The sequence below is a fragment of the Petromyzon marinus genome, chromosome 1 (assembly GCF_048934315.1).
Source record: "Petromyzon marinus isolate PM22_M1 ecotype Great Lakes invasive population chromosome 1, UKy_Petmar_22M1.pri1.0, whole genome shotgun sequence".
Classification (NCBI taxonomy): Eukaryota; Metazoa; Chordata; class Hyperoartia; order Petromyzontiformes; family Petromyzontidae; genus Petromyzon; species Petromyzon marinus.
In genome coordinates, this window is record NC_133667.1 from 11,148,285 (window position 1) to 11,172,884 (window position 24,600).

The window sequence follows — 24,600 nt, forward strand, 5'->3', positions numbered from 1 at the left end:
CATATTGATCACCCCCGTGCCCCTTATGAATCTCAACGTTTATCCTATACACTACACTATACACTACACTATACACTACACTACTGAACACCTGTCAACCTCTTGTCGGTGCCTATTACAGACCAACTCAGACCTTATTGGTCACCCCCGTGCCCCTTATGAATCTCAACGTTCATCCTATACACTATACACTACTATACACTACACTATACACTACACTACTGAACACCTGTCAACCCCTTGTCGGTGCTTTATTGGTCATCCCCGTGCCCCTTATGAATCTCAACGTTCATCCTATACACTACACTGTACACTACTATACACTACACTATACACTACACTACTATACACTACACTACTGAATACCTGTCAACCCCTTATCGGTGCCTATTACTGATCAATTCAGACCATTTTGGTCACCTCGTGCCCCTTATAAATCTCAACGTTCATCCTACAAAGTCCCATCACAGGGGAGAAACTAAAACAAATAGACACATTGTTTTGCCCGCATTGAAACGGCTTCACGTAGTATGGACCTGGAAACTGAGTTTACTATTACAAGAATAAGTGGTGCCGCTGCGCCGGGGCCGTGCCCACCGCCGCGACGCCGACACCGGTGCCTCGGATTTCCCGCCACTCTCCCGAGGCCGGTGCTCTCTCAGACGTCCGCGTTTCACCCACTACACAGTTGTGGGGCCGCCGCAGCAGAGCCGCTCTGCCGGGGCCGTGCCCACCGCCGTGACGCCGACACCGGGGAGTGACGGCGCCGATGTGGCGCGCCCCTCGCCCCCCCCGCACGAATGCACGCACACCCCACGTAGGGCTGGGAGGGAAGGTCACCTGGCCGACAGGTTTTTATCCAGAAGCCCCTAATGGGATCAAGCTTCATGGTTTCCTGCGGCGGGGAAATTGGGCAATCTAACCCGGAGGCTGACGCGCACCGCGCGGCGCCGTGACCTGACGTTAAAGTTACGTGGTCACGGCGGAGGCCGTGGAGCCACCGCGAGTGGAACCGCACACGCACAAGCACGAGTCAGTGGGCCGATAGCGGAAAGAACGGAGAGCGGACGTCCAAGGAACCACCGCGGTGATGTCACCAGAACTGTGATCCGGGGCGGGAAAATCCAAGCCTCTGATTGGACAGGGGGGCACGGGGTACGAGAACAGCGGGACGCCTTTGTTATAGGTAGGGTCTGGGATCAGGATCGAAATATCAAAGGGACAGGAATAGCCAGGCCTCTGAATAGACAGGGCGGCACGGGTGCGATATCAACTGAATGCCTTTTGTTATAGGTGGGATTGCGGATCCGCATATCAAAGGGCACGGGTGCACGAGTGGATAAAATGAGGAGGGTTGAGGCAGTGAGGGGGAGTTCTTCCAGTCATCGAGGTCCACAGAGCCGGCCGTTCGAATCGTCCGTGTGACGAGCTTCAGCGCAGCCAGGCACAATCCTCCGCGGAGACGACTCACAGCATCACCCTTCCACAGTGTCAAGCGCGTCAGATTGAGAGTCAGGTGAGTGCGGAAGGAAGAAAGTGGAGAGGCAGGCAGGATAGATTGAGCCTAGGATTCCCGAAGGATAGGCCAGGAGGGCCTGCTGACTCACACAGACGCACGTAGTTTAGCGGGATATTCGCGGGGAATAAAACCGCTGATAGAGGATAAAACTGTGTCGTGGTCGCTGTGAGTATGGAGAGGGAGGCGGAGTGTTTTGTGCTCGCGCGCATACGCGGCTGTTTGCGGCGAATAAGGGAGTGTAGCGTCTGGTGATCGCTTGCACGCACGGTTGTTTACAACGAGGCGGAGTGCTTAACGTGCGCGTGCCTGTGCGACTGTTCACGGGAGGGTCTTGCGGTCGCGTGCATGCGCGGTTGTTTTTAGCAAAACAGGGAGCTAAGCGCCTGGTGTGCGCGCACACGCGCGGCTGTTTAAACGGCCCTTTAAATCGGAGCGGAGCGACTCCCTCCAATCAGCGGCGCGCGCACGGCAGACAACCCTGCTCCCCTCACCCCCGACCCCAGCTCCCTCGCGTGTGATTGGTGTACGGGGCTGGGCAGGTAGCAGCGTCGGGTTTGTTATTGCCGGGGGCTCGTAGGACACGCGTGCGAGCGGACCCCGGGGGCTAAGCGCCGGCTGCGGAGTCACGCGTCGGCGCGCTATACCCGTCTGTGCCCCAGCGAGACGGGGTTTACCTCGCGGGTACGCCCGCCGCGGTATATCCGCCGCCGACCTCGCGTAGCGAGCCGCAAGCGTAAAGCGTACGAGCCCACCGATTGGGCCACGCCTACGCGGTCAGTAGCAAAGGCGGGAGCACAGGGGGGCGAGGAGGTGGGAGCCGGTATCCCGAACCCGACACAGCAGCCGGGGGGTAGTGGTGTAACTGCGACAGAGGAGACGGGGGATGGCGGGGTTAGGACGGCGGAGGCGAGGGGTGGCAGCCCCCGCAAATACGGGGTAAACCGTATGGGTTGACAGGTATGGTATAGTAGTGTATAGTGTAGTGTTTAGTCGTGTAGTGTATAGCAGTGTAGCGAATAGTAGTGTAGTGAATAGCAGTGTATAGCATAACCGTCAACCCCTTAGTGCCTACATATTCTGATGATCCCGATCTGTTAAAAACGAGCTTCATAGCTCATCGGATTTCTCCAGTATAAAAAAAAAATATTGTGATGATTCTGATCTGTCAAAAAAAGAGCTTCATAGCTCATCGGATTTCTCCAGTATAAATAAATATTCTGCTGATCTGATATGTCAAAAAATAGCTTTATAGCCAATCGGATCCCTCCGCTATGAATACATTGTCTGATGATTCTGAGGGGTGAAAAAAGAGCTTTACGGCTGATCGGATTCCTCCGATGTTGAATAACACATTCTGATGATTCTGATCTGTGAAAAAAGGGCTTTGGGTCCGTCCATAAATGACGTCACGCGATGTTGGACAATTTTTGACCCCCCCCCCCCTTCGTCACACGGCGTCACAAAAAGTCAGACCCCCCCTCAAATATGACGTCACAAAGCTCGTCCCCCCCCCCAAAAAATATATAAAACATGCTTCAAATTCCTTTCAACTATTGTCATTTGCGGCTGATCGGATTCCTCCGATGTTGAATAACACGTTCTGATGATTCTGATCAGTGAAAAAGGAGCTTAACAGATCCATCGGATTCGGATCACCCCCCCCTTCTCCTACCAATGTGTAAATAAACATTTCGATTTAAATCGCGCACCACGTGGGCCAGCAAAAACAACAACCCGCTAACCCCCCTCCCCCCCACGTGACGGCGGCCAGCGACGTCACAGGGCGGAGCGAGCGAGTCACGTGACCGCGATTTGCTTTCGCGGTGGCTTCGAGGTTGTTGTTGATGATGATGGTGGTGTCGCTGTTGTTGGTGTCCTCTGTGATATAATAACGTAAAGATTGTTGATTTTATTTTTAAACTAACTTCTCCCCTTCCTTCTCTCCCTCCCTCTCTACAACATAATAACGTAACGATTGTTTTAATTTATTTTTAAACTCATTTATCCCCCTTCTCTCTCTCTCTCTCGCGCGCGTTTTTAATGGAAATCGTCGTCGAGTCGCTGATCCGAGGGTCGTCAAATTTGACCCCCGAAAGATGAGTCGCCTCGTCACCTCCTCCTCGTCACCTCCTCCTCCACCTCCTCGTCCACCTCCTCGTCCACCTCGTCCATCTCCTCCGAGTCACAAGAGCGAAGGTTCGCCGGCCCCGCGATACTGTACGGATCGCTTGTGTTGCTGTCCCGTGTACTGTTACTGTAGCAGTAGCTATAGCAGTAGCAGTACACGCGTACTGTTACTGTAGCAGTACGCGTGTACTGTTACAGCAGCAGTAGCAGTACACGTGTACTGTTACTGTAGCAGTAGCTATAGCAGCAGCAGTACACGTGTACTGTTACTGTAGCAGTACACGTGTACTGTTACAGCAGCAGTAGCAGTACACGTGTACTGCTACTGTAGCAGTACACGTGTACTGTTACAGCAGCAGTACACGTGTACTGTTACAGCAGCAGTAGCAGTACACGTGTACTGTTACAGCAACAGCAGTAGCACGTGTACTGTTACAGCAGCAGCAGTACACGTGTATTGTTACAGCAGCAGTAGCACGTGTACTGTTACAGCAGCAGCAGTACACGTGTACTGTTACAGTAGCAGTACACGTGTACTGTTACAGCAGCAGTAGCACGTGTACTGTTACAGCAGCAGCAGTACACATGTACTGTTACAGCAGCAGTAGCACGTGTACTGTTACAGCAGCAGCAGTACACGTGTACTGTTACAGCAGCAGTAGCACGTGTACTGTTACAGCAGCAGTACACGTGTTACTGCTGCTGCTGTAACAGTACACGTGTTACTGCTGCTGCTGTAACAGTACACGTGTTACTGCTGCTGCTGTAACAGTACACGTGTTACTTCAGCAGCAGCAGTACACGTGCTACTGCTGCTGCTGTAACAGTAGCACACGTGTACTGTTACAGCAGCAGTAGTACACGTGTACTGTTACAGCAGCAGTAGCACGTGTACTGTTACAGCAGCAGCAGTACACGTGTACTGTTACAGCAGCAGTAGCACGTGTACTGTTACAGCAGCAGTACACGTGTTACTGCTGCTGCTGCTGTAACAGTACACGTGTTACTGCTGCTGCTGTAACAGTACACGTGTTACTGCTGCTGCTGTAACAGTACACGTGCTACTTCAGCAGTACACGTGCTACTGCTGCTGCTGTAACAGTAGCACACGTGTACTGTTACAGCAGCAGTACACATGTTACTGCTGCTGCTGTAACAGTACACGTGTTACTGCTGCTGCTGTAACAGTAGCACACGTGTACTGCCGTGGGATGACTGTTGTTACAGGTGGAAGGGTTGTTACATTGCATCTAACACCACACACACCACCACCATCACCCCCTCCTCCTCCTCGTTTTGAGAAACGAGGTAGCAACAGGGCCCAGCAGCAGGAGGAGCAGGAGGAGGAGCAGCAGGAGGAGGAATTCTCCGCGAATCTGACTGACTCGCCTGATGATGCCGGTTTGCGATTACCAGCGTAATGTCACGGCGCTGAGTGGAGGGGTTGTTACAGGTGGAAGGGTTGTTACAGGTGGAAGGGTTGTTACAGGTGGAGGGGGTTGTCACAGGTGGAAGGGTTGTTACAGGTGGAGGGGTTGTTACAGGTGGAAGGGTTGTTACAGGTGGAAGGGGTTGTTACAGGTGGAAGGGTTGTTACAGGTGGAAGGGTTGTTACAGGTGGAGGGGGTTGTTACAGGTGGAGGGGGTTGTTACAGGTGGAGGGGTTGTTACAGGTGGAAGGGTTGTTACAGGTGGAAGGGTTGTTACAGGTGGAAGGGGTTGTTACAGGTGGAGGGGGTTGTTACAGGTGGAAGGGTTGTTACAGGTGGAAGGGTTGTTACAGGTGGAAGGGTTGTTACAGGTGGAAGGGTTGTCACAAGTGGAAGGGTTGTTACAGGTGGAAGGGTTGTTACAGGTGGAAGGGGTTGTTACAGGTGGAAGGGTTGTTACAGGTGGAAGGGTTGTTACAGATGGAGGGGGTTGTTACAGGTGGAAGGGTTGTTACAGGTGGAGGGGGTTGTTACAGGTGGAAGGGTTGTTACAGGTGGAGGGGGTTGTTACAGGTGGAAGGGTTGTTACAGGTGGAAGGGTTGTTACAGGTGGAAGGGTTGTTACAGGTGGAGGGGGTTGTTACAGGTGGAAGGGTTGTTACAGGTGGAAGGGTTGTTACAGGTGGAAGGGTTGTTACAGGTGGAAGGGTTGTTACAGGTGGAAGGGTTGTTACAGGTGGAGGGGGTTGTTACAGGTGGAAGGGTTGTCACAAGTGGAAGGGTTGTTACAGGTGGAAGGGTTGTTACAGGTGGAAGGGTTGTTACAGGTGGAAGGGGTTGTTACAGGTGGAAGGGTTGTTACAGGTGGAAGGGTTGTTACAGGTGGAAGGGTTGTTACAGATGGAAGGGTTGTTACAGGTGGAAGGGGTTGTTACAGGTGAAAGGGTTGTCACAAGTGGAAGGGTTGTTACAGGTGGAAGGGTTGTTACAGGTGGAAGGGTTGTTACAGGTGGAAGGGTTGTTACAGGTGGAAGGGTTGTTACAGGTGGAGGGGGTTGTTACAGGTGGAAGGGTTGTTACAGGTGGAAGGGTTGTTACAGGTGGAAGGGTTGTTACAGGTGGAAGGGTTGTTACAGGTGGAAGGGTTGTTACAGGTGGAAGGGTTGTTACAGGTGGAAGGGTTGTTACAGGTGGAAGGGTTGTCACAAGGGGAAGGGTTGTTACAGGTGGAAGGATTGTTACAGGTGGAAGGGGTTGTTACAGGTGGAAGGGTTGTTACAGGTGGAAGGGTTGTTACAGGTGGAAGGGTTGTTACAGGTGGAAGGGTTGTCACAAGTGGAAGGGTTGTTACAGGTGGAAGGGCTGTTACAGTGCTGATATATTTTATGATTGGCTGTGTCGGGTGGTGGCGGGTTTGACGACACTGTTGATATATTTACTGATTGGCTGTGTCGGGTGTGGCAGGTTTGACGACACAGTGTTGATATATTTACTGATTAGCTGTGTCGGGTAGTGGCGGGTTTGACGACACAGTGCTGATATATTTTATGATTGGCTGTGTCAGGTGGTGGCGGGTTTGACGACACTGTTGATATATTTACTGATTGGCTGTGTCGGGTGGTGGCAGGTTTGACGACACAGTGTTGATATATTTACTGATTAGCTGTGTCGGGTAGTGGCGGGTTTGACGACACTGTTGATATATTTACTGATTAGCTGTGTCGGGTGGTGGCAGGTTTGACGACACAGTGCTGATATATTTTATGATTGGCTGTGTCGGGTGGTGGCGGGTTTGACGACACAGTGTTGATATATTTACTGATTGGCTGTGTCGGGTGGTGGCGGGTTTGACGACACTGTTGATATATTTACTGATTGGCTGTGTCGGGTGTGGCAGTTTTGACGACACAGTGTTGATATATTTACTAATTAGCTGTGTCGGGTGGTGGCGGGTTTGACGACACTGTTGATATATTTACTGATTAGCTGTGTCGGGTGGTGGCAGGTTTGACGACACAGTGCTGATATATTTTATGATTGGCTGTGTCGGGTGGTGGCGGGTTTGACGACACAGTGTTGATATATTTACTGATTGGCTGTGTCGGGTGGTGGCGGGTTTGACGACACAGTGCTGATATATTTGCGCGATCTAACACCTCCCCCCCCCCTCTGTATTAAGGATGATATTGGTCGCGATAGCCTCCTAATTACAACCAGCATCATCAGGCGGCGGCCAGAGTTGTACTCGAAGTGTAAACAAAACAAACGTTGCCGTGGCTTTAAACTCGCCGACAAACAAGTAAACGATTGGTCACGTGTTCATATTCTTGGTTCTTTCGGTAAAGTCACCACCACGTAGAAGGGAAACAATAAAATAATAATAAAAATATAACACAATTAAATTCTCACGACGTTTCGACTGCAACACAAGCAAATCATCATCAGGTGTGAAAACACAACAAGAAAATTTGAACATTTTCTCCTGTTTTCACACACCTGATGATGATGATTGCTTGTTGTGTTGCAGTCGAAACGTCGTGTGAATTTAATTGTTTTATATTTTTTTATTATTTTATTGTTTCCCTTCTACGTGGTGGTGACTTTACCGAAAGAACCAAAAATATGAATCCCTGCAGTCACGAAAGCTTTAAATAAAAAAAATTTGGCCACGTGTCGTGTACGCGTGACCAAACCCGCTTTCTGCTTAACGAGGCGTTTTTAAATGTACGCGTTCTGACACCAACGAAAACACCCTCCTCCGTTATTGGCCTCCGCCTAGGTCTACTCGGCCTCAAACGCGTGACAGTACCTGGAACTGTTACTGTGCGTGAACATCGCCACTGGGGGAGACAAAGACGGCCGGGCGTGGTAATAAGGGGGCCCACCCGCACAAAGCGCCCTGTCCTGTTACCGTAGTTGGCGGGCTTCGGAGGCGCTTGCTGCTGCTGCTGCTGCTACTCGCTCACAGTCACCTGCCCCGACGGTATGTTAAAGGGCTACACGGGGTTACCTGTTGACTCTTATTATTGCACTGTGTGCGAGTGCACTGTCGCTCAGTATGTCACGTGGTCTCTCCAACCCCAGCCCCTAGGGTTGACTTAGCCCGAAATGGGTAACCTTGTGCTGCCACTGGACTTGTTGCAGTGCTGCACTGTTGGGGAGGGAGACAAAGGCGGCCGGGTTCGTGACAGTCCATAGAGCCCTTTCAATACGGGCAAAAACAATGCGTCTATTTGTTTCCGTTTCTCCCCCTTGTGATGGGACTTTGTAGGATGAACTTTGAGATGTATATGAGGCACAGGGTGACCATTAAGGTCTGTAATAAGGTACGGCACTGATAAGGGGTTTACAGTCAGGCTATGCACTGCACTACTATACACTGCACTACTATACACTGCACTACTATACACTACACTACTACACACTACACTACTACACACTACACTACTATGCACTACACTAAACACTACTATACACCACTACTATACACTACACAACTACACACTACACTACATTACACACTACACTATACACTACACTACTATACACTACACTACTATACATTACACTACTATACACTACACTACTATACACTACACTACTATACACTACACTACTACACACTACACTACATTACACACTACACTACATTACACACTACACTACTATACACTACACTACTATACACCACTACTGTATACTACATTACACACTACACTATACACTACACTACTAAACACTACACTACTATACACTACACTATACACTACACCACTAAACACTACACTGCTATACACTACACTACTATATACTACATTACACACTACACTATACACTACACACTACACTACTAAACACTACACTACTATACACTACACTACTATACAATACTATACACTACACTACTATACACTACACTACTATACACTACACTACTATACACTACACTACTATACACTACACACTACACTACACTACACACTACACTACTATACACTACACTACTATACACTACACTACTATACACTACACTACTATACACTACACTAATACACACTACACTACTATACACTACACTGAACACTACCCTACTATACACTACACTACTATACACTACACTACTACACACTACACTACTATACACTACACTAAACACTACACTACTATACACTACACTACTAAACACTACACTACTAAACACTACACTACTATACACTCCACTACTATACACTACACTATACACTACACTACTAAACACTACACTACTATACACTACACTATACACTACACCACTAAACACTACACTGCTATACACTACACTACTATATACTACATTACACACTACACTATACACTACACTACTATACACTACACTACTATACACTACACTACTATACACTACACTACTATACACTACACTACTATACACTACACTACTATACACTACACTACTACACACTACACTATACACTATACTACACACTACACTACTATACACTACACTATACACTACACTATGCACTACACTACTATACACTACACTACTATACACTACTATACACTACACTACTATACACTACACTACTACACACTACACTACTATACACTACACTAAACACTACCCTACTATACACTACACTACTATACACTACACTACTACACACTACACTACTATACACTACACTAAACACTACACTACTATACACTACACTACTAAACACTACACTACTAAACACTACACTACTATATACTTTACTACTATACACTACACTACTACACACTACACTATACACTACACTACTATACACTACACCACTAAACACTACACTGCTAAACACTACACTACTATACACTACACTACTATACACTACACCACTAAACACTACACTACTATACACTACACTACTAAACACTACACTACTATACACTACACTACTATACACTACACTACTAAACACTACACTACTATACACTACACTACTATACACTACACCACTAAACACTACACTGCTAAACACTACACTACTATACACTACACTACTAAACACTACACTACACACTACTATACACTACACAACTAAGCACTACACTACTATACACTCCACTACTATACATTACACTATACACTACACTACTAAACACTACACTACTATACACTACACTACTACACACTACACTACTACACACTACACTACATTACACACTACACTATACACTACACTACTAAACACTACACTACTATACACTACACTACTATACACTACACTACTAAACACTACACTATACACTACTATACCATGCCTATTATATTCTTGGTTGTTTCCGTAAAGTCACGTTGAAGGGAAACATCATTAGGTTGTGAAAACACCTTATGGTGACTGCTTGTGTTGCAGTCGAAACGCCGTGAGAATTGTATTGTTTTATATATATTTTATTGTTTCCCTTCAATGTGACTTTACCGAAAGAACCAAGAATATCAAAATGTATACCATACCTGTCAACCCATACGGTTTACCCCGTATTCTTGTACAGGTAAATTTACTTTTCCGGTCCATACGGCCGTTTCAATATGGGTACAACAAATGTTTGTGTCTATTTGTGTTTGTCTCCTTGTGATGGGACTTTATAGGATGAACTTTGAGATTTTTCAGGGGCACTGGGTGCCCATCAAGGTCTGAGTTGGTCTGTAACAAGTTAGGCCACTGATTAGGGGTTTACAGGTACGTCGTGACAAGCCAGTCAACCCACTCTCTACTCAGTTGTGTCCGTGTAATCGGTGCCAGTAAATAGCCGCTCCCATCTGATCTAAAAGGAGTTTGTCGACAGCTTTTGGTAGAGCGATACGGAGAAGTACCTTCATCCAACAGAGGATTGATCATAGCTCTTGATGATTGCTATTACTGTACAGTATAGGCGTAGATGTACTGTCCTGTGTGTGTGTTTAGTCGGGGAGTGGTGGCGTAGTGGTTGGCGCACTGCACGGCCAACTCGGCGGACCAACATACCGCACAGCCTTGAACGGGTACAGTACCGCCCGGAGCTGTGTGTAAACATCAGCACTGGGAAGACAAAGGCGGGCCGGAGTGTGGCACTGGCCACCCACCTCTTCGTGTGCCAAAGTGCCTGCCTTCATAGGTGCTGCTACTCACTTGCAGCAATTTGCCCCTGACAGTCTGTTAGAGGCTAATACGGGGGATCTTTGTATCTTTATATTGGTTGTACACTGTACATTGGTGATACTGACGCGTAGTAGTAGGAGATTTTCGCGACCAATATCCACAATAGAAGTTTTTGTTGGGTTAGATTGTGTAAATATAAATGTGTCGTTCAAACCCGCCACCACCCGACACAACCAATTAGTTAGGGTGTTTGTCACGTAAACAGAACATGCCAAATTAGTTACTAGTTCAGCACTAACCGGTTGTGTGAAGGGAGAATAAACCCACAACAACATTTACAATTCGAGTACGACTCTGGTTGTCGCCTGATGATGCTGGTTGTAATTACCGGCGAAGCGTCACGGTCCTCGAATTGTAAATGTTGCGTGAGGTCTTCCTCTCTTTCCGCTTCCTTCCATTTTATCTGAACAACAACAACACTTTAAATGTTACAGTTGTTGTTCTTGTTCATCCTCCATATGTTTTATTTTACCAGGTTTAAGGCCCACTTAGCCTGTGCTGCCCTTTTTCAGAAGCGAGCTGGCCATAATTGATAGCTCAACGCAGTGGCTTATCGTCACGTGGAACATTTATTGCAATAGACAAATACTCTAAACGCGTGGATGTTGATTCTCAACGTGGAGGGAAAAAAACCGGAGTGCCCGGAGAAAAATCCATGCGACCACGGGGAGAGAGACGCGCAAACTCCAAATATACAGCAGGGCGTCAGTATTGACCTAGGGGAGTCCCACGACCGGTTCAGATGTCCGTCGCCGGTGTTGGCCGCGAGCAGGAATCGAAATAGGGTCGCCGGATTCGTAACGTAGCGCGCTAACCACTAAACTATATAGTTACTGCAACAACGGTGACATCATTACGGCACTTGTGCCAGGCTTGGTGCACATTGAGACAGCGTGAAATGTGGGAAGGCTCACTGGCGGGAAGATCGAGGGACAGACTCGCGCGTTTATGGGTTGACTGGGTGAGATGACTGGCACGCACCTACTCTAAATGTTCTCGCAGCACTCCCCTACCCCACACCCCCCTCTCTATCTCTCCCCCCTCTCTTATCGATATAGCCTCTTGTTACAGCGGCCCTTTTGCCCACTTCAGCAATTGTTTCTTGCCCGAAACGTCGTGATTTAATTTATTTTATACCTACACGACTTTACCGAAAGAACCAAAGAGTAAAGAACGTCTGTTGCGTGACAGTTAAACTATATATATTTTAACTCTCAGACTGGAAGTGAAAAACCAAATTCACTCCGCTGCTTTGGTGTCTGCACAGTCATTGTCACGGGTCGGCGACATGTGGCTCCGGGAGCTCTTTAAGGAACTGCTCCGTCATGTGATTTATACTACTGGACCGCGGTGGAGAGATACAAAAAAAATAGCTCCGTAGCTCGTCGGAGTCCTCGAGTCTTGTAAAGAAAGATCCGGATCTGGAAGTCTAAACACAAAAAAATGGCCGCTCTTGCTATTTTGGTCGCCAGTGCTCTGGCCACCGGTGGGCCCAACGGGCGACCGTTGATCTGACCAGACGTGTCGGATCGATCCGACCAGACGTGTCGGATCGATCCGACCAGACTTGGATTGATCCGACCAGACGTGTCGGATCGATCCGACCAGACTTGTTGGATCGATCCGACGAGACTTTTAGGATCGATCCCACCAGACTTGGATCGATCCGACCAAACTTGGTGGATCGATCCGACCACACTTGGATTGATCCGACCAGACTTGTCGAGAACCCCGTTCCGTCGCGGGTGGCCTGCAACCTGGACTCGAACCCAGGCCCCTCAGCGGCGCCGGCCCCAACGGCGTGGGGACACAGCCGTCGTGGGCCTGCCGACCCACCCGGCCACCCTCTGGACCTGCCTGTACATCAGGGCGGGCAACGTTGGGTTGCCAGTCGCCCAGGGTTGGACGAGTGTTCGTCCGCTGCTGTAACTTTCCACGTGGCGATGAGCCACTTGGTCGAGCTATCACTTGTGGTGGCCAGGTCGCTTCTGGAAGAGAGCTGCGCAGCTCCGTGAACCTTACCTGGTAAAAAAAAAAAAAAGTTAAATTTATGTTCTTGGTTCTCTCGGTAAAGTCACGAAAGAACCAAGAATATGATTCACTGCAGTCACGAAAAATTTAGTTAAATTTAGTCTGTGGGTCTCTGTGTTGTCTGTATGGGTCTCTGTGGATCTCTATGGGTCTCTGTGCATTTCTATGCCCCTTCTGAGAACCAAAGTGGAGGGGGGGGGTGGTGCAGGCTGCAGTAAAGGATCAGAACCACCGGTTTAAAGTATTTGGCTGCTGCTATCCATATCCACGTGACGACGATAAGCCACTTTAGTTGCGCTATCACCTGTGATGGCCAGGTCGCCTCTGAGAAAGAGTTTGTTCGGTGGCTCAGTGGACCTTACCTGGTAAATTGCGCGCTTTCAGATGCGCTTCTACGCCGTCTGGAACGCCCTTCCTTCCGATATTAGGAAGCCGCTGGAACTATGCAACTTTTAAATCATCCAGATTGAAAACTCATTCCTTTAGAACCGCTTTTTGTGTTTAGTTCGTTGTCCTTCCCCCCGCACCTCCGATTAGCACGGTTGGCTACGTACGGTGCGAAAGAAGATCAATATACAGTACGTAGGCTCACACAAAGACCCATAGACTCATACAGAGACCCAAAGACTCATACAGAAACCCATAGACTCACACAGAAACCCATAGACTCACACAGAAACCCATAGACTCACACAGAGACCCATAGACTCACACAGAGACCCATAGACTCACACAGAGACCCATAGCCTCGCACAGAGACCCATAGGCTCATACAGAGACCCATAGACTCATACAGAAACCCATAGACTCACACAGAGACCCATAGACTCACACAGAGACCCATAGACTCATACAGAAACCCATAGACTCACACAGAGACCCATAGCCTCGCACAGAGACTCATAGACTCACACAGAGACCCATAATTTTTTGTCCTTCCCCTGCACCTCCGATTAGCACCGTTGGCTGTGTACGGTGCAAAATAAGTTCAACATACATACTACGTAAAATTAAAAAAGCGAGTTTTTTTTGGTGAAATTTGGGAGGGACACAAAAATAATCGGTGCAAAAAAAGCAGTCCTAAGGAAATGAGTTTTCAATGTAGATTCAGAAGTGCATCATATCACGTCGCAGCCAATGGCGGATGCTGTTGTTGTTCCTGTTGGTGTGCATGCACGTGTGGTTTGTTTTGGCCAGAGTAAGAATACTTCCTTGAGTAGAAACAGGAAGACTCTTGGTTTTTTTCTTTCCAGGAGGGTCTGCTGCAGTAGGGGATGTTTGGCCAATTTGCCGTGAGCACCAGTGAGTGCTTGTTTGGCTTCATGCCGGGAGGATATGGGCAGATGTTAACTACCTCGCCTGGTACGCAGGAGGTGTCGTGGGTTCGATCTAGACTCTGACGATGCCTGCTGCTGCTGTATATTTGGAGTTTGCGGTGTCTCTCTCTCATCATCATCATCATCACAGTTGCGAGATGTTAACTACCTCGCCTGCTATGCAGGAGGTCGTGGGTTCGATTCCGACCCTGATGCCTGCTTCTGTATATTTGGCGTTTGCGTGTTTCTCTCTCATCATCATCACGATGGCTAGGAGATGTTAACTACCTCGCCTGGTGTGCAGGAGGTCGAGAGTTCGATCCCGACACTGACGATGCCTGCTGTATATTTGAAGTTTGCGTGTCTCTCTCTCATCATCATCATCACAGTTGCGAGATGTTAACTACCTCGCCTGGTGTGCAGGAGGTCGTAGGTTCGATTCCGACCCTGACGATGCCTGCTGCGGTATATTTGGAGTTTGCGTGTGTGTCTCTCTCTCTCCATCATCACGGTGGCTAGGAGATGTTAACTACCTCGCCTGGTGTGCAGGAGGTCGAGAGTTCGATCCCGACCCTGACAATGCCTGCTGCTATATAATTTGAGTTTGCAGGGTCTCTCTCTCCCCGTGGTGGTCACGCGGATTGTTCTCCGGGTCCCGAGGGGTGTTTGCCCCTCCACATTTAGAATCAACATCACGCGTTCGAGGAGTATTTTGGTCGCTGCTATGCATTTTACACGTGACGTTAAGCAACTTCGTTGATCAATCATTTGTGATGGCCATGTCGCTATGTACCCGGTAAAATAAAATAAAAGTTGTTTTATATACTTTATAGATCTGTGTGCATTCCGAGTGATCTGAACGCTTTATATCCACCAAGACAAAGCGAAGACAGAGACTCCACCACCCCCCAACCCACACCCCGCCCCGCCCCCCAATAAAGACTACAGAGACTCCCCTACTTACGAACGAGTTAGGTTCCTGCGGGAACTGTTCGTAAGTCGATTGGTTCGCACGCCCCAACTTTACTCCCGTCGATTCCAAACGCGGTGTACGGTGTGTACATTGAACACGGGGAATGGCTTCAAACAGTTGTACAATCCCCTTGTAACCCTACGTAACTATTTACCACACTATTACTCACTACTTACCGTGGACCCTGTGCAGTAAATAATTACATATGGGTACAGAGTGCCCGATGTACACATCGTATATAGGGAATAGTATATAGGGAATAGTAATAGTATATAGGGTATTTACACAGCGCACGGAGTTTGCGGTGTCTCTCGCATTATCATCATCACAGTTGCGAGATGTTAACTACCTCGCCTGGTATACAGGAGGTGTCGTGGGTTTGATCCCGACCCTGACGATGCCTGCTGCTGTATATCTGGAGTTTGCGGTGTCTCTCTCTCATCATCATCACAATGACGAGATGTTAACTACCTCGCCCGGTGTACAGGAGGTGTCTCTCTCTCTCTCTCTCTCCCCCTGGTCGCGTGGATGTTTTTAATCCGTGTCCCCCGTTTGTTTTCCCTCCACATTTAGGAACGCGCATTGAGATGATTTAGATTTTTTTTGGCTGCTCTAAATGTCCAAATGATGGGCCACTTTGTTGAGCTCTAATTTGTGGCTGCCAGGTCGCTTCTGAAAGAATAAGTTGATAGCCTCAGTGGGTACATCATGGGGCCTTCTTTGCCAGCGTCAAAATATGATAATAGGTTTTGCCCCTTTTTTCTATTCTCATATTTTGATACTGGCAAAGGAGCTCCGGTGATGTAGCTGCACTCACCCCGGGCTCTCATTACTCTGATAGTGGCATTGTCTTTGTGCTGTTGTGACGCCTTTTGGCGTCCTCTGGTCGAACACCGTTTTGAGACTAGGCGCTAAAGAAAGCTGTCTCTGGTGTGGACCAATCGGTTTCAAAGACAATGCCAATATATTATCAGTGTTTTTTTTTTATTTTGACCACAAGTATTGTGGTTAATGCAGACATGATTCCTCGTAAAAGGTTTCAGTTTGGTGTTTTAACAACTTAACACAACTGTTTTGTTGCCAGAAAAAAAGGGGAAAACCCTATTCTCATCCTCAGGGGGCTTCACCTGGTAGGATGAGGAATGGTTAAGTTGTATTTGTATGTGTTTGGGTGAATTGTTTACCTTTCTTGTAACTTTTTCACTACGATCGTCATTCTGTACCGTTTGTTGTTGCTACGTTCTTGCCCTCTACTGGACATCTGTGAAAAAGAGCTTGACAGCTCTTCGGATTTCCTCCTGCAGTCAAAATAAATATTCTGATGCTGAACCCACCGCGGAGTAGCAGCAGCAGCAGCAATCAGAGCGGAGTCTCCATGCCTTGAAAGTATTTGGATGATTTGGCTGCTCTAAATGACCACGCGATCGTGATGATGATGATGATGATATAAGCCACTCTGTTGAGCTATCATCGTTTGTGGTGGCGAGGTTACTTCTGACTAAATAAGTGAATAGCTTTGCGGGGCTTTGCCTGGTAGTATTTCGATGGTTTCGTGTTGTTTGGGTGTTTTGACTTGCCTCTCTTGTAACTTTGCACGACTATCGTGTTTCGATTTAAAGCTTTCGTGACTGCAAGGATTCATCTTCTTTGGTTCTTTCGGTAAAGTCACGTAGAATGAGAATAAAATAATAAATTGATAAAATAAAATAACACAATAAAATTCTCACGACGTTTCGGCCACAACACAAGCGGCCTTCATCAGGTGAAGGGACGAGACTGTGGAGGACAGCCTTCACCTGATGAAGGCCACTTGTGTTGTGGCCGAAACGTCGTGAGAATTTTATTGTGTTATTTTATCAATTTATTATTTTATTCTCATTCTACGTGACTTTACCGAAAGAACCAAAGAAGACTATCGTGTTGTTTGGCCTGTTTCTTGTTGTAACGTTCTTACCCCCCCCCCCCCCCCCCCCCGTAGCCTCTACTGGACATCTGTAAAAAAAAGAGCTTTATTGCTCTTTGGATTTCCTCCTGTAGTATAAATACATATTCTGAACCTTGCACGGAACAGCAGCATCAGAGCGGAGTATTCTCCGTGCCTTGAGATTATTTCAGATGATTTGACTGCTACAAATGGCCATGTATGGTAAGCCGCTCTGTCGAGCTAAGTTAAAAGCCCTCAGTGCGGCGTTGCCTGGTAGGATGGGGATGGTTTTGTGATGTTTGTTTGTTGTTTAGGTGGTTTGTTTACCCTTGTACTTGGCACGACTATTGTGTTGTTGTACCGTTTGTTGTTGTTGTACCGTTCTTACCCCGTGCACCCCAGTACTGGACATCTGTGATCATGAGCTTTGTAGCTCATCGGATTCCTCCGGTATGCATATACATAAAAGTGAAATTTGTGAATGTGTGTGTCTGTTCGAAATGTTTAGCATACTTCCCAACATGCAACAAACTTGAAATTTGGCATGTGGGTAGCCTCCAGACTGTACACAATGCAAAAAGTATAAAAATATACTTTGTATTTTGGGGGGGGGGGAGTGGAGAAATAATGGATATAATATATTGCACGTCAAGTTTGCGGGTGACGTCACATCTGTGACGTCACCAGCATGCATCGTGCAAAGTGACGTCACATCTGTGACGTCAAAGATGTGGCGTCACCCGCATGCGGCAGCGTCACGCGGTGTGCCTGCTGACGTCACGCATCCCCCCCCCCCCCCCGCACCCTCCGCGTAGGCCGTGTATTAATCCAAGACGAGAATCCAAGCCCCGGGCGAAGCCGGCTAGTGGTAAAGATAGTTGATATACATATTCTGAGTCATCGATGTTGAGGGGACGTGCTTTGCCTTCCGATTGCGAGTTGGGCGCTTTGATCACGGGCCGCTGCTGTCTCGCCAGGTGGATTGCGCGAGGCAAATTCTTTTTTTTTTCATGCCGAAGCGTGACTCTTGACAACAATTCGATGTTTCGATTTAAAGCTTTCGTGACTGCAAGGATTCATCTTCTTTGGTTCTTTCGGTAAAGTCACGTAGAATGAGAATAAAATTATAAATTGATAAAATAACAATTAAATTCTCACGACGTTTCGGCCACAACACAAGTGGCCTTCATCAGGTGAAGGGACGAGACTGTCTGGAGGACAGCCTTCACCTGATGAAGGCCGCTTGTGTTGTGGCCCGAAACGGCGAGAGAATTTTATCGTGTTATTTTATTTTTATTAATTTATTGTTTTATCCTCATTCTACGTGGTGACTTTACCGAAAGAACCAAAGAAGAATTTGATGTTTCTCGACCCGTCGTGTGAGCTGCGAGGCGAACCAAAGTGGTGCGCCAGGCGGACTTCTCTGCCAAACTTTTTTCATTTCTCGTCAAGAACGCCAACCCGGGGTTGCATTTCCACTGCCGCTCGTGGGCATCACACGTAGTCACGAGACAATCCCCATGCGTCACAACACCCCCCCCCCCCCCTCCGACGACTCCGTTATGCAAAAAAGGACGAAGTTAGCCTTTAACAGGCTGATGGGGCAAGTGCTCTTAAGCGAGCACCTACGAAGGCCGGCACGGTGCACGATGTGGTGGGTGGCCAGCACCACGCCCTACCGCCCGTGTCTCCCCTGCGCCGATATACGCACACCACGCCAGGTGCTCATTGAAGGCGGAGTCGACCTAGGGGATGCCCAGAACCCGTCCATATTCATTGCCGCTGTTAGTCGTCGTGAGCGGGAAACCGAACTCGGGTGGCCGGGGTTCGTAGCGAGATGTTAACTTCCTCGCCTGGTGTACAGGAGGTCGTAGGTTCGATCCCAACCCTGACGATACCTGTGTATTTGGAGTTTGCGTGTTCTGCTCGTGGTCGTGTGGAATTTTTCCTCCGGGTCCTCCAACAGTTTTTTTCCCCCTCCACATTTAGAATGGACATCGCGCGTTGCAGAGTATTTGGCTGCTTGCTATGAATGTCCACGTGATGACGATGAGCCACCTTTGTTGAGCCGCCATCATTGTGTGATGGCCCAGGTCGCCTCCGAAAAGGAGCTACGTAGCTCAAGTGGGGCCCTTACCTGGTGAAATAAGTAAGTTATCTTTAAAAAGAAAACTTATTTATTAAACACGCTTTTTTGAAATGTAATGGAAGAACTCCACGACTCCAGGAAGTGGCCCCGAAGCCAGCCGTAACCTAAGGGGGCCGTGGCCAATGACAGCCAACGTCAGTTGAGTGTGGACAATTAGACCCAAGCCGAAACATAACGTGTAAAAAAGGATGTTTAAAAATATATATTTAAAATTTTATGATACAATATAGTACTGTCTTCAGTGTGACATAAGTATACCAAGTTTGCAGTCGATACCACATTCGGGAAGTGGGTTACAATTGAGTTACAAGATTTGAGCATACAACGACAACGACGACAACAACAGCAGACAGAGTGAGTTAAATGAAAGCGTGAAAAAAAAAGGAAATGCTTTAGTTTAGCAGTGCAATCCGCCAAAAAACACTTTGTTGAGCCGCCATCATTGTCGTGATGCCCCAGGTGGCCTCCGGGAAAGAGCTACGGAGCTCAGTGGGGGCCCTGACCTGGTGAAACAAAAAGGAAATGTTTCGATTTAAAGCTTTCGTGACGGCAGGGATTCATCTTCTTTGGTTCTTTCGGTAAAGTCACCACGTAGAATGAGAATAAAATAATAAATTGATAAAATAAAATAACGCAGTCAAATTCTCACGACAGGGTGGACCGTTATTGTGTTATTTTATTTTAATAATTTATTATTTTATTCTCATTCCACGTGACTTTACCGAAAGAACCACAGAAGATTAATCCTTGCAGCCGTGAAAGCTTTAAATCGAAATGTTTCGGTTAAAGTCACCGCCACGTAGAAGGAAAATGACGAAAATAAAACGATAAAATTCTCACGACGTTTCGATTGCAACACAAGCAATCATCATCAGGTGTGAAAACGGCAGCACGAAAATGTCCCAGAAGGAAATGGTTTGGTTGAGCAGTGCAATCCCGCCAAACCACTCCGCCACTCTTGTGCGCACAGCGCTCCGCCTGTCCACTCGTCGAGCCTTCTGCTACCTCCGTATACCCTCGCCTCCTACGGGAACAAAACAGCTGACGGGGTGGGGGGGGGCGCGCGTTCCCGTCGGGTGCATTTAACGTCCGCGGACTTTGAGCGCGAAAGTTAAATATTTGTCGGGGGAAGATTGTTTCGAGCGCCGGCTATTCATCTCCGTTCGTCAGCGTCGCCAAGCTCACGGTCCACCCTGGACCGCATCCAGCCCCGCAGACCGTGGCAGCAGACGCGCGGGGTGACGCCCTGATGCACGAGTGGGGAAAATGAAAAGCTCTTCAGCGGTAGTAGTGCGACTGTGGTCATCCAGAAGAGAGACCCTACAACGTGTAACGACGCAATGCCCAATCCACAAATACGAAGGAGGCATCGCCACAGCGATAACAACTCCGCTGCTCCTGACGTGCTTGACCACCTGAATGTGAAATTGTTCGTTGTTGGCTGTGCATCTACATCGGCTGTACGAACGAAGAAGAAGAAGACTGATACCCATAGACTCGCTCACACTAGTGAGTCTAACTCACTAACACTGCTACCCATAGACTCACTAACACTGCTACCCATAGACTCACTAACACTGATACCCATAGACTAACTAACACTGCTACCCATAGACTCACTAACACTGATACCCATAGACTCACTAACACTGCTATCCATAGACTCACTAACACTGATACCCACAGACTCACTAACACTGCTACCCATAGACTCACTAACACTGCTACCCATAGACTCACTAACACTGCTACCCATAGACTCACTAACACTGATACCCATAGACTCACTATCACTGCTACCCATAGACTCATTAACACTAGTGAGTCTAACTCACTAACACTGCTACCCATACACTCACTAACACTGGTATCCATAGACTCACTAACACTACTACCCATAGACTCGCTAATACTGCTCCCCATAGACTAACACTGCTACTCATAGACTTGCTAATACTGCTCCCCATAGACTCACTAACACTGCTACCCATAGACTCACTAACACTGGTAGCCATAGACTCACTAACACTGGTAGCCATAGACTCACTAACACTGGTAGCCATAGACTCACTAACACTGCTACCCATAGACTCACTAACACTACTACCCATAGACTCGCTAGTACTGCTCCCCATAGACTCACTAACACTGCTACTCATAGACTCGCTAATACTGCTCCCCATAGACTCACTAACACTGCTACCCATAGACTCACTAACACAGCTACCCATAGACTCACTAACACAGCTACCCATAGACTCACTAACACTGATACCCATAGACTCACTAACACTGCTACCTATAGACTCACTAACACTGCTACCCATAGACTCACTAACACCGCAACCCATAGACTCACTAACACTGCTACCCATAGACTCACTAACACTACAACCCATAGACTCGCTAATACTGCTCCCCATAGACTCACTAACACTGCTACCCATAGACTCACTAACACTGCTACCCATAGACTCACTAACACTGCTACCCATAGACTAACACTGCTACCCATAGACTCACTAACACTGCTACCCATAGACTCACTAGCACTGCTACCCATAAACTTACTAACACTGCTACCCATACACTCACTAACACTGCTCCCCATCGACTCACTAACACTGCTACCCATCGACTCACTAACACTGCTACCCATAGACTCACTAACACTGCTACCCATCGACTCACTAACACTGCTACCCATAGACTCACTAACACTGCTACCCATAGACTCACTAACACTGCTACCCATAGACTCACTAACACTGCTACCCATCGACTCACTAACACTGCTACCCATAGACTCACTAACACTGCTACCCATAGACTCACTAACACTGCTACCCATAGACTCACTAACACTGCTACCCATAGACCCACTAACACTGCTACCCATAGACTCACTAACACTGATACCCATAGACTAACTAACACTGCTACCCATAGACTCACTAACACTGCTACCCATAGACTCACTAACACTGCTACCCATAGACTCACTAACACTGCTACCCATAGACTCACTAACACTGCTACCCATAGACTCACTAACACTGCTACCCATCGACTCACTAACACTGCTACCCATAGACTCACTAACACTGCTACCCATAGACTCACTAACACTGCTACCCATAGACTCACTAACACTGCTACCCATAGACCCACTAACACTGCTACCCATAGACTCACTAACACTGATACCCATAGACTAACTAACACTGCTACCCATAGACTCACTAACACTGCTACCCATAGACTCACTAACACTGCTACCCATAGACTCACTAACACTGCTACCCATAGACTCACCAACACTGCTACCCATCGACTCACTAACACTGCTACCCATAGACTCCCTAACACTGCTACCCATAGACTCACTAACACTGCTACCCATAGACTCACTAACACTGCTACCCATAGACTCACTAACACTGATATCCATAGACTCACTAACGGAGGGATTCGTAGATACGAGGATTGAGAAATTTGAAGGGGGGGGGGGGGGCACAGTGGTGAGATGTTAACTACCTCGCCTGGTATGCAGGAGGTCGTGGCTTCGATCCCGACCCTTCGACGCCCGCCGCTGCTGTACATTTGGAGTTTGCGGTGCGTCTCTCTTTCGCTCCGTCTCCCCGCCGTTGCGGGGATTTGTCTGCGCGTCCTCCGTTTGCTTTGTCTCCTCAACTTGTAAAACTTTGCGTTTAGAGCGGTGGTCACTTAACCCCGGGGTGCACGCATCTCCGGCGGGAGGTGACAAGCAGAGCCCGGATTAAGGCACCGCAGGATGCCCTCCAGAGCTGAAGCGAAAAAAGTGATTTCGTTTGTGAATGCTGAATTTTATTTGTCGTTAGCCTTGTAAAAAAAAAATACATTTAATTTTTCTTCAAGTTTTGTTTTCCTTTTTGGAAATATTACTTGGGGGGGGGGTGGGGGGCTCACAGTACCCGTCGCCCAGGGGTCCGGTCCTGGGTGCGAGATGCACTTTCTGAGAACCAAAGGGGGTTTAGGGGGGGCAGGCTGCAGGTTTAGAACCACCGCGTTTACAGTAGTTGTCTGCTGCTGCGATGAATTTCCACGCGACGATGATGAGCCGGGTCGCTTCTGAAAAGGGAGCTACACTGATAACATCTCGTAACTTTGATGATGGGGGCGGGGGTGAGAGAGAGGGGGGGGGGGTGAGAGGGGGGGTGAGAGAAGGGGGGGTGAGAGGGGGGGGGTGAGAGAGAGGGGTGAGTGAGAGATGGGGGTGAGTGAGAGAGGGGGGTGAGTGAGAGAGAGGGGTGAGAGAGAGGGGTGAGTGAGAGGGGGGGTGAGTGAGAGAGAGGGGTGAGTGAGTGGGGTGAGTGAGAGAGGGGGATGAGTGAGAGAGGGGTGAGTGAGTGGGGTGAGTGAGAGAGGGGGATGAGTGAGAGGGGGGTGAGTGAGAGAGAGGGGTGAGTGAGAGAGGGGGGTGAGTGAGAGTGAGTGGGGTGAGTGAGAGAGAGGGGTGAGTAAGAGGGGTGAGTGAGTGAGAGGTGTGAGTGAGAGAGGGATGAGTGAGAGAGGGGGATGAGTGAGAGGGGGATGAGTGAGAGGGGGGTGAGTGAGAGTGAGTGGGGTGAGTGAGAGGGGGGGTGAGTGAGGGGGGGTGGTGGGTGAGAGGGGGGGGGTGGGTGAGGGGGGGGTGGGTGAGATGGGGGGGGGGTGGGTGAGGAGTGAGGGGGGGGGTGAGTGAGAGGGGGGGTGAGTGAGAGGGGGGTGAGTGAGAGGGGGGTGAATGAGAGGGGGGTGAGTGAGGGGGGGGTGAGTGAGAGGGGAGGTGAGTGAGAGGGGGGGGTGAGTGAGGGGGGGTGAGTGAGAGGGTGAGAGAGGGGGGGTGAGTGAGAGGGGGGGTGAGTGAGGGGGGGTGAGTGAGAGGGGGGTGAGTGAGAGGGGGGGGGTGAGTGAGAGGGGGGGGGTGAGTG

The 24,600-nt window shown here is 48.5% G+C and overlaps 1 protein-coding gene and 1 long non-coding RNA gene across 3 annotated transcripts in view; one reads left to right on the forward strand and one right to left on the reverse strand.

The window, feature by feature from the left end:
- The first annotated feature begins 3,286 nt into the window (after window positions 1–3,286).
- LOC116942342 (mucolipin-3-like) overlaps window positions 3,287–24,600 on the forward strand; it is a 52,397-nt gene continuing 31,083 nt past the window's right edge. Inside the window, exon 1 of one of the 2 annotated variants that reach the window (XM_032954133.2) lies at window positions 3,287–3,715. In XM_032954133.2, coding sequence (XP_032810024.2) covers window positions 3,616–3,715 — 100 coding nt within the window. In that variant the 5' untranslated portion in view covers window positions 3,287–3,615. Of the gene's footprint in view, window positions 3,716–7,645; window positions 8,060–24,600 lie in introns of those variants that run through there. The other variant, XM_076066432.1, reaches the window with a different exon arrangement.
- LOC142930196 (uncharacterized) lies at window positions 19,835–23,739 on the reverse strand. The gene is made up of 3 exons (XR_012946258.1): window positions 23,602–23,739; window positions 23,186–23,454; window positions 19,835–20,151 (listed from the first exon to the last, which is right to left on the reverse strand). It is a non-coding gene; the product is annotated as an uncharacterized LOC142930196 (long non-coding RNA).